This window comes from Leptinotarsa decemlineata, unplaced genomic scaffold (genome assembly GCF_025532065.1).
Source record: "Leptinotarsa decemlineata unplaced genomic scaffold, Ldec_3_MD MMD2_tig00026307_RagTag_RagTag, whole genome shotgun sequence".
NCBI lineage: Eukaryota > Metazoa > Arthropoda > Insecta > Coleoptera > Chrysomelidae > Leptinotarsa > Leptinotarsa decemlineata.
In genome coordinates this window covers 5,781,898-5,792,257 of record NW_027412681.1, presented here as the reverse complement: position 1 = coordinate 5,792,257, position 10,360 = coordinate 5,781,898, and the positions used below count along the sequence as shown (strand labels likewise).

General features: G+C 33.5%; 2 protein-coding genes across 3 annotated transcripts; one reads left to right on the top strand and one right to left on the bottom strand.

Moving 5' to 3' along the window:
* Window positions 1-2,052: 2,052 nt before the first annotated feature.
* Window positions 2,053-3,031, top strand: LOC111508998 (5'-deoxynucleotidase HDDC2). The gene has a single exon (XM_023164665.2). The coding sequence runs from the start codon at window positions 2,276-2,278 to the stop codon at window positions 2,873-2,875; it is 600 nt and encodes a 199-aa protein (XP_023020433.1). The 5' UTR covers window positions 2,053-2,275; the 3' UTR covers window positions 2,876-3,031.
* A 1,040-nt stretch (window positions 3,032-4,071) lies between these two features.
* LOC111508997 (mitochondrial translation initiation factor 2) lies at window positions 4,072-9,406 on the bottom strand. Of its 2 annotated transcripts, none has more exons than XM_023164663.2 (8): window positions 9,144-9,406; window positions 8,969-9,089; window positions 8,303-8,915; window positions 7,771-8,064; window positions 6,361-6,729; window positions 6,121-6,297; window positions 5,127-5,426; window positions 4,072-4,315 (listed from the first exon to the last, which is right to left on the bottom strand). In XM_023164663.2, the coding sequence occupies exons 1-8, from the start codon at window positions 9,233-9,235 to the stop codon at window positions 4,143-4,145; spliced, it is 2,139 nt and encodes a 712-aa protein (XP_023020431.2). In that variant the 5' UTR covers window positions 9,236-9,406; the 3' UTR covers window positions 4,072-4,142. The 2 variants fall into 2 exon arrangements, with proteins under 2 accessions (XP_023020431.2, XP_023020432.2); XM_023164664.2 differs by having other exon boundaries at window positions 9,148-9,406.
* Window positions 9,407-10,360: the final 954 nt, after the last annotated feature.

Here is a 10,360-nt window from a genome sequence, read left to right as displayed (position 1 = left end):
AAATTTTTCATAATTTCACTTGATAGCAACTGTAATATATGGGAACACCAAAAGGAATAAGTTAATTTCTCTTAGTCTTTCAATGTTTTATATTTGTATAAGAGCGCTGATGATGATGTCATGACTTGGCTATGACTAGCATAATATCCGAATCGGGGAACAGCCATCCTTTCGGCATTCATAAGGCATTTGCTCGAGCCATCTTTTCGACGTTCTTAAGGCGTTTGCTCAATGACATGCAAATGATAAAATTTTGAAAACCGACGGGAGGTTTACAATACGAGAAGTCAGGTCCTCTGAGCTGAAACTCTATTAGTATTAAACAAACCAATAGCCACCCACTTGGATGTGATGAAAGAATCTCAATACATAAAAAGGATGAAACACTTGGCAGAGTTTTACAGCAATGAAATTTACTACACATTTAACATAAATTGGAATCATGAAAGTCCTAAAAAGATATTGAAAAAACTTTATATAGGCTATTCACGTTAAGAAGAGAATGACGTCATTTTTGGTAATTTTGTATATCCAACATAATGTTAAAATATATATATATATATATATATATATAAAATTAGAGACAAGTCATATTTTATAAACAAGAAACTAGAAAACAAGAAGAATTATTGATGACAATTTCTTGAAATATATTCACTACATTTTCTTTTGAATGAATTTAATGAATCACAGCTTTTTTATATGACGGCAAATTATTAAATGCAATCAGACGTGAACTATACAACGAATCACAACCTATATGTTCTCTGTTGATATAAAAATTTCCTATTCTATTTCTAGTGGAGTGTGTATGAATACTACTTGTGTTGTAGGTTAACTGATCACTCAGATAATTTGGCAACATATTGTGTTTAATTTTAAATATAAATATTGGCATATTTAAAATTTCAGACGTTGCTGAATCGAAAATAACTCGAAAACTGTCAGTCTCTCTTCTTTTCAGAACTAATAATTTCTTTTGATAAGACCTGCGTATATTCAATATGCCTAAAGCATTGTCGAAATAGTCTCAACAAATACTAAAAGTAAGTTGATAGTAAGTAAGGATAATAGGAATTAAACATCAACAGTACAAAAAAATATGAAAGTTCGAAATAGTGCACGTGTTGGCAACGCCGTAACTTGTCATTTCGTGACGTCATTCTCTTCTTAACGTGAACAACCTATAGTATCGTTTTGTTTTTCTGAGAACAATTTCAGTATGAAAACAGCAAAATGAGATATAAATGGCAGCCCTACCAACAAGGTCCGTGTGCCGTGCATAGAATTATCTAAGGTTTCGCGATACTAATATTGTACCGTGTCACTGTCGTCAAATCTTAGAACATTTCTAAATGTCAAATGTATAGAAATGACACGTTGGACTAGATATTAGAAAGAGAGCATAGACCCACAAACTAAATTCCTTGAGTGGCTTATATACCGGTAACGTTTTCAATTTCTGACGAAAATATGAATGGATACTGAACAAATTGTAGATTTTAAAGAATAATAGTTTACCTACATCTTTTTGGTCATTTGGGTACTGCATGCTGAATTTGCTTTGTTTTGTTTCAGGGTCAGTTTGTGATTAGCTGTGTGTGTGCATGCGTATGTGTGCGTGAATGCGTGTGTGTGTGTATGTGTGATAATTTTGCGAGTGGATTTGATAAAATCAATAGCAGGGAAAACTCATGGATGAAGCAGTCATATATTTATATTCTTCTGATTCGGGTTTGTTGAGGAATGTATTCCAATTGTAGAAAAACAACTGATTTTTCGGCAGCTGCTGCAAGTATGCCAACTCAATGTATAATGATCAGAGGATGAATAGATTTATTTCACGTCAAAGGTTCGACTTTTATCTATCAAGAAGTTACTTTATTTTTTCAAAGGAGAAAAAATAATGGTATTTTTACGAACGTTAGCAGGTGCCTAAACACTTCCATTATTTAAATTTCTTTTTATGCTCATAGAAATAGCCATGATGACGTATTTTGTTCTTCACAGTTCTTCTCTCTCTAGTCATTTGCCATTTACTATACATGCAATATGAAAGTGACGTAACGGCCAGTCCATAGAGAAAACATTTAGGTCGATAAGCCAGTCCATCTTTTCACTTGTACGTCTTTGGTCAAGTTGAATGTGATGTGACTTCTTATTTTCTGTGATAACTTTTTTGAATACGTTAGGTTAGGCTAGTAATTCCCTCTCAAGTTTTCTAGTGTCACTGCCAAACAATCGCACAGTTTGATCGATAACATTACCAAAAAATATGGAATCTCTCAACCCAGAAGAAGTTCTGAAATTTCTTGACCTCGTTACTAACCTTAAACATTTCAGCAGGAGAGGATGGGCTGTGTGTGAAATAAAAAACCATGAACAAATAGCTGGACACATGTATGCCATGGGAATAATGACGTTTTTATTAGGAGATGATTCTAAGCTGGATCGATTCAAGTGCTTGCAACTGGCACTAGTTCACGACCTAGCAGAGTGCATCGTAGGCGATATCACACCCCATGATAACATTTCCGAAGATACAAAACATGCCATGGAAGATGAAGCGATGAAAGAATTGACCACTCATGTGGGATCGAAAATTGGTTCTCTGATTTATAACCTGTACAAAGAGTATGAGGCAAAGGAAACACCAGAAGCTAAATTCGTCAAGGATCTAGACAGATTTGACCTGTTATTTACAGCGGCGCATTACGAGAAGCGAGATGACACTCCAAAGAAGTTGCAGGAGTTTTTTGATTCTACAGAGGGTAAATTTCAGCATCCTTTTATACAGGAGTTAGTCAAGACGCTGGAACAAAGAAGGTCCAGTCATATGGTGAATAATTCATTGATTTCCAAAGATTCAGCCTAAGCCCAAGTTTTATATTTATTTCATGTCTGTGTTGGTTGATAATAATTTATTTTTGCAAACCCTGCTCTTTTAAAATATTATTTCATGAATAATATGATCATTATTTTATTGTAATAGAAATTTATTTTTTGTTATTGGAATAAAAGTTTTTTTCAGCATATATGTTTTATTTGTGACCCTAGTTTCCCTTAAAAATTTGTGGCATTTATGAGTTAGAGCCATTTTTATTCATGTTGAAACAGTAAAATGTGCATTAGACAATAAAGTTACTTGCCTCATCTATTTCTTCTAATTCATATTAATTAGGTCACCTTGAAATAATCGTAGAATGTTTATTCAACAAATTATTACCATACCTTCAAGGATATTACATCATCACATTATGCTTCTCTGCAGTGTTTTTCAAAGTTTTATCTGTTGAAAAATACATGGTTTTCGAAATTTTGCTAAGCAAATGACTTGAGTGTATACTAGTTTCTTTCTTTAAATTATTAAACACGAAAACATTTTCTTGAAAGTACAATTTTGAAAATTATGGGTAGACACACATTTTGGTCGATTGAGTTTGGTGTACGATGGATCGTGTTGAGATTATTTCAAGAAAAAATAATGTGAGCTTGAAAAACTTAATTTTAAAACTCAAAATCTATAATTTACATCAAATAGGAGCACTGATTTATTTTAATTTTAATGAGTTGAACAGGTCTAGTGCATTTAATCATATATACTGAGTGCAAAGTTGAAATGTGTGCAAATCCACAATTTTTGAAATTCTGCTAAGCAAATGACTCAAGTGTATAATAATTTTATAAAATCCGGGGACCATTGAAAATTATCTTCCGATTATTTCCAGAAAAAGGGAACCATAGTGAGTTTCAAAATCCAAATTTTAGAATTCATATGGAATATGAGCACCGATTCATGTACAATTTAATTTGTTAAATAGGTACACTGCACTCAATTGCTTTAAAATTCTGTAAACGCTGCGTAGCTTGAAATTGATTCATCATTTTTATGCATTGAGTGAAATAATCATTATCATTATTTCTAATAGAAACTGATTTTACAGGGGAGCTATTCATTTTCAATTCATGTTTATTACATTTATGCTGAACCTATTTTGAAATTCATAAGAATGTTCATTGTTTTCACTATGTCGGGTGTACACTAGGAAGGGGTAATCACTTGCAAACAACAAAACTAAACATATTTATTTGCATAATAAAAAATAAATAAAGTTTGAGTCCTACCAACTATCGCATTGTTATCAAAACCCTGGGTCCCAGTTTGTTTTCTGTGTAACCGTTTTCATTTCGAAGCATACGATCGTGTCACCTGCTTCGAAGTCGAGTTCCTTCTCAGAAAACTGCAGACCGCATTCTGTCTCATTTTTAATGATATCTACTTCATTTTTCACGTGTCTCATGGAAGACAATGTACCTGCAATCAACGATATTTCATTTGATTCTATTCATGAGTTAACCTAAAGACCTCTAGTACTCTGCCGGATATAATTCAATATCCAGCGTGGTATGGGCCGGGGAAGTAGTTGTTTTCCGGCAGGCATTTACCAGAACCTACTGTGTGGGTATGTTGGGAGAGAGGAATGTTTTGAGATTTTATTTTCTCATAAGTATGTATCTCATTTTTTTTCAGTAATATCATTTGATGAATGAGAAGACAGTGCTAGGAATCGCACGTTAAAACGTAGAACCTCGATAATCCTTAGCTCACACAAGTTTAGACCTTTGAGGATTGTCGTTTGTAGGGAGACAACAGTTTCGTTAACCGAAAAACATATTTCAAACAGATTTTTTTTAAACAGTAGAGATACATTGGAGGCAGAATATTTTTAGGAGAGATTACTTTTGGAAAAGAATGGTTTTGATTTTCTACAGTTCCATTTTTTTACAGAGTATGTGGAAAACTATCTGTAAATTAGGAATTTCTTGCATTCTCCAAACCATTCCATATTTCTTCAAAAAACCATGAACAAATCATACTCACATACACAAAATTATGAATAACTTATTTTTCAATCCAACAATAAAACTAATTCCATGTCATTGAATTGAATGTCTTTGACGTGTCATACTGGATTTTTTCTGTTTGGAAGATGTTCATTCAGATAAATAATGAATCAATAGTAATGAAAAAAAAATTGGGTAGATCATATTGAATGACTTACAAAATTAATATTTGTTTTTGTTAAAAAAAACTCCAACTCTTTCATCGTATAATTTGAACTTACCTGTGTAAATGACTTCACCCTTTCTCATGATTCTGTAATGAGCTGTCCTTTTCAATAAACCTTTTGTACATCTACACCCAGCCACAAAAGCCTTCTTTCTTCCCGAGTTGATTTCGAATTTTTGCAATACCGTCGCCTCGCCAAGTATTTCTTCTTCTTGCTTTTGTGGCAGTCTAGAATTGATTTCTTCTTTAATGTCATCTATCAGTTTGTAAATGATGTTGTGATGCTTGAGGGATACATTTTCAGCAGCTTCTCTCAACTGGGGTGGCAGTTCAACATTAAATGCATAAATAATACCTGAAGAAATTTGGAAATATAAATTACTAGTACTATGTTGCTGTATCGCTGCTGTTCCAATGTTTTGACAGAATCAGAATCAACAAACTTAGGCGTGCGCAGCGTTATAGAACAGTGCTTTCAAAAAATTGTTCTACAGCGCCATCTAGTGGCGAGTTACAGAAAAATTGATAGCCTAAAATCCTTCTCTTTGAAAAATTACTTATACATGTCAAGTTTCATCACGATCGGTTGAGCGATGTAGAAGTTTGTCACTTACCAACCAACCCACAAACATCCATTTTTATATATTAGATTATTTATTCTGGAGGCTACATACAATTCTTTGCTTTTCAAAAACGAGCAATATTATTAGTAGGATCACCAGAGTAATTTGGAGTTACATAATGTTTAGTATCATTCTTTGAAACTGTAATTGTGTAGACCTAGTTCAGAGCTTGTTTCTGCAATTTTTAGAAATAATTGAGTCAATAATATCCACCTTTACAAGGACGGGGGCCAAGTGGTTCGACTTTCAAAATTTCTATTTTTATATTCAAAACAGGGAGTTAAATCACTCAGTGGGCATACAAGGTTCCTCAATAGGCCTTAGAATATTGCTTTTCTATAATACTGATCTGCACACAACAAACTTATGATACAAGTTCATAATCAAAATTATATATTAAACAAATGTAACGTCAAATAAAAATACCTTTAAAAGTTTCTGCTAATTCTATATCCGTTTCTGTTATCGAACCAACGCCATAGTGAACAAGCTCCATTTTGCAGTCTTCTGATTCATAAGTGTCTACAGCATCTAATATCGCCTCTAGAGTGCCGTCCACATCGGCTTTCAGGATTATGTTCAACGTGGGCACACCATCATCATCTGCAACAGCAAATCAACAATTACTTTCTGCACCCAACAAATGCCAAGTCAAACATAAATCACCTGAAGAAATCTCCGGTTTTCTTGGACCTGCCTCTCTCAACTTGTACTTTCCCATTTTTCTCTTCGTGAGTAGTTTTTCCCGATACTCCCTTTCGTGTTGTTCTTCCTTTTGAGCTATGGCTTCTGAGTCTTTCTGCAATTTCTCTTGTAGTTGATCATTTTCTCTGAACCTCAGGACTTCACGAGCTCTTTTTTCAGATTCCACTTGAAGCACCTGCTCCCCAGCAGAAGGTAATTCTCGCCAGCCTTCTATTTCTGCTGGATAGCCTGGACCGACTTGTTCCAGAAATTTGCCCTCGGCATCTTTGAGAGCTCTGACCTTGGCTAAGGCTGTTCCTGCGACCAGTATGTCACCTTTCTTTAAGGTTCCTGCAAAAGATCTATACAATAATTCATCGAATACTACAGAAATTATATGAAAATCTTTGATAGCAGCAAAATATAAAAACAGTTTTTGTTCGCTTATTTGAGGACTAAATTCATATATAAATTCAGGGTTTCTCTATATTTAGAATGACACTTGAACTAAAACTAAAAAATATTCTATATAAATTACTATTAATTTTTAAAACATAATAATGTAGCAAAGATGTCTATTTCTGAATGATATTGATTCACAAGTATTGGTATTCTATTCATCAGAGTGTGGAAGGTATAATTAATGTGACACAGCACTTCATTTATAGTTTTTTTCATAAAAAAAAACCCACACCAAATTCTCCTAAAAGCTCAGAACGATTATTGTTTATTTATTGCCTGAGAAATTTGTGAAGATTGCTGAAATTCAAGATGGGATTAAACAAATTAATACGCATGAATGACGAGTTCCAAGAAATAATAATCTGATAGCATTTTCTTAAGTTTAAGTAATGTTGGTAACTGATAAATACATTGGAAAAACCACCCAGAAAAATGATTTTGATATTATTTTTAATGTAATTGGACAAATAGCTGTGAGTTCAATCAATTGAAAATATATTATGAATAGGACTCAAACCAAGTTCTTTATCAAAGTAATTTTTAGATAACCGAGTTTCAGATATCAGAATCAGATTAGAACAAATACCTGTATATTTGAGATTTGAAATCACATCAAAAATATTTCGATAATAATCCTTCAACTCATTATTGTACATACAACTAGGCTTATAACTATTATTATTACTATAAATTTTTCTGATATCTGCTCTACTTTTTATGGTGTTGTTTTAACTAGGACCTTTTCACAAAATGTGTATTTCTAACTCTATTTTATAAAGTTCTAATGTTCCAAATCATATACACAAGCCTTGGTTGTTATATAACCATGGTTGTTATAGCCATGGAAATCAATTCGTTTTCATTTTTGGTGATTCAATAAAAAATGTATAACATATAGCCAAAGTAGTGTTCAGGGTAATTTTGTATCACCTCTTTGTACCACAACGGTACACAATTTTCCCCTATGGCGGTGTACTTTACTTTCCACCACTACTGCCTCAACAGGGCCATTTGGATCTCCGCCAACCTCCAACAAATCAGCTTGCAGCACCAGAGCCTCGACTAGTTGGTCCAGATTTTGTTTTTTCAACGCTGATATGGGAATGGCTTGGACATCTCCCCCAAGATTCTCCACTTGAATGCCTACATCTACAAGCATTTTTTCTGTTCTCGCTATGTCTGCTTTCGGAGAGTCAATTTTGTTGATGGCAACCAAAATTGGAACTGCAATATATAATGGTCAACATAAACTACTTACAAACTGATATATGATAAAGAATAACTGCAGTACTTTGAAAATTTTATAGCTTACTTTGAAATTTGTGAAATATTTATCAATTAGAAGATATTTTTCAATTTAGTGTAAATAAATCTTTGATAGTCTTTGAAAAGTTTTGTAATTTTTTTTCCATAGTTTGAGAAAAACAGTTTTTTCATTGCGAACAAATACTCAATATCTCACCTCTTGCTTGCCGAGCCATTCGAATTGACTCCACAGTTTGCTCCATTACCCCGTCATCAGCAGCAACAACTAAAACTACGATATCAGTCAAATGTGCTCCCCTAGACCTCATGGCACTGAACGCTGCATGCCCGGGCGTGTCTAAAAAAGTAATGCAAGCTCCGGAATTAAGAACCACTGAGAAAGCGCCTATATGTTGGGTGATTCCTCCAAACTCTGAATCAACTACCCTGGCATTCCTTAAAGCGTCAAGCAAAGTAGTTTTTCCATGATCAATGTGCCCCATAACAGTAACGACTGGAGGTCGAGGTTTCAGCTCAGCTTTGGAAGGTGGTGGACGAGGAAAGGCATCCCTTTTTATTTCTTCTTCGAAATTATCTTCTGGTTTGGAAATTATTCTCATTCGTTTCCCGCTTCTGTGTATCGCTTGCTGAAGCACTTTTATGTCGGTAATGGGAATGTGAGGATTTTGATATTGATTCAAAAATATGTCATAAATGTACTTTATGTCCTTGTTGTACACTTTTGCTAGTTCTCCTAACGTTATGCCTCTCCATATATCTATGATTTCACCTTTGGCTTTTGGGGGATACTCTATAATTCTAGTAGATTTCTACGGAAAAACAAATTTAATTGAAATATTCAAATTATCTTTTGTGAATTTACTCGCTCCTCAGCTGTTTTTCTTCTCTTCAAATCACAGGAACTTATATGGAAACTATTAGCCTCACACATAGAAAGGGACTTGATTTTGTTTCTAGATCTTTTATATACAGAGTTGAATATCCTAAAAAAAATTCATGAAATGTATCGTTTTCTAGTACAAAATTTGTAATCTCACCTACGACTGCCTATATTTCCGACTTTTCGAAAATTATTGACATTGTTATTTAATAAACTTTGAAATACTACATTTCTCAGGTATGTCGCCATTTCAAAAATACTGATTTTTTTATAACTTTTAGATTCTGGGAATAGTTTTCATATTATTAAGAAGAGCTTTGAATTTAATTTGTAGTCTTCATAAATGATAAATCTATTTTAGACAACATAACCATTATAACCTATAACCTAAAACTTATTATAAACTAAAATATTCTTTTTTTTGTATTTAGATGCGTTCGGGTTTCTAGCTATAGGCATCTTAGTTCGGACCTTAGACAAGTTGTCCAAGGTTTGGATGAAGAAACGGATAGCGTTGCGCTGCGTGCAGCGTATATACGTTATTTAAATTGCTTTTATTTTATATAGCAGCAGCATTCAACAACTACCATCTATCACATTCAGCAGTGAAGCAGTTTTAAGTTTCATCTGCTAAAAGCACAATTTGACTTTTTTTATTTTATTCGGCGGTATAATATTCAGCAGCAAAGCAATTTCAAAGCTGAATAAGTTTAGTCAGCAATAATTAATGCACATTTATAGTGAACCAATGATAAAGTGGTTTCAAATGAGAGAATTACCCGCAAAACGCGCATTAGTCATTGCTGAAAGCAATGCTGCTGTAATTTTCAAAATGCTGTAAGTTGGACTTTTTAGACAAAAATCCCAAGTACTGCGAAATGATTTTGTTGGTATTGAACATCTTGAAACAAAATATTTCAAAACATTGAGCATTTAACCTATGGACTGAAATGTGTTTGAAATTTCATCTCATTTTACTAGATATCATATTTAAGTAATACTATTAAATTAACATTCACGTTAGTATAAATATAACAGTAAAATTATATTCATATCCATATATCAGTGGTTCATATCTTCTTGAGAAACAATTCGAAACCGAGTACAAGCATAGATTTTTGTCTAAAGTCAATATTTTGTGGAAGAATCTAGATATTATAAACAATAATTATGTGTTTTTGATATCACACAATCTAAAAGCAGGTTCTTTTTCCAGATCAAATTACCGTGTAGGACACGGGACAGACGGGCGAATATATATCAGCAACACTCCGACACGTCTATTGCCGACAAACACTAAAGAAGAATCCTTAAGGCGCTCTAAGAGCGGTTCCTGTGCGAAAGTAGCGATTTACGTTGGATTTTATTCGCTGG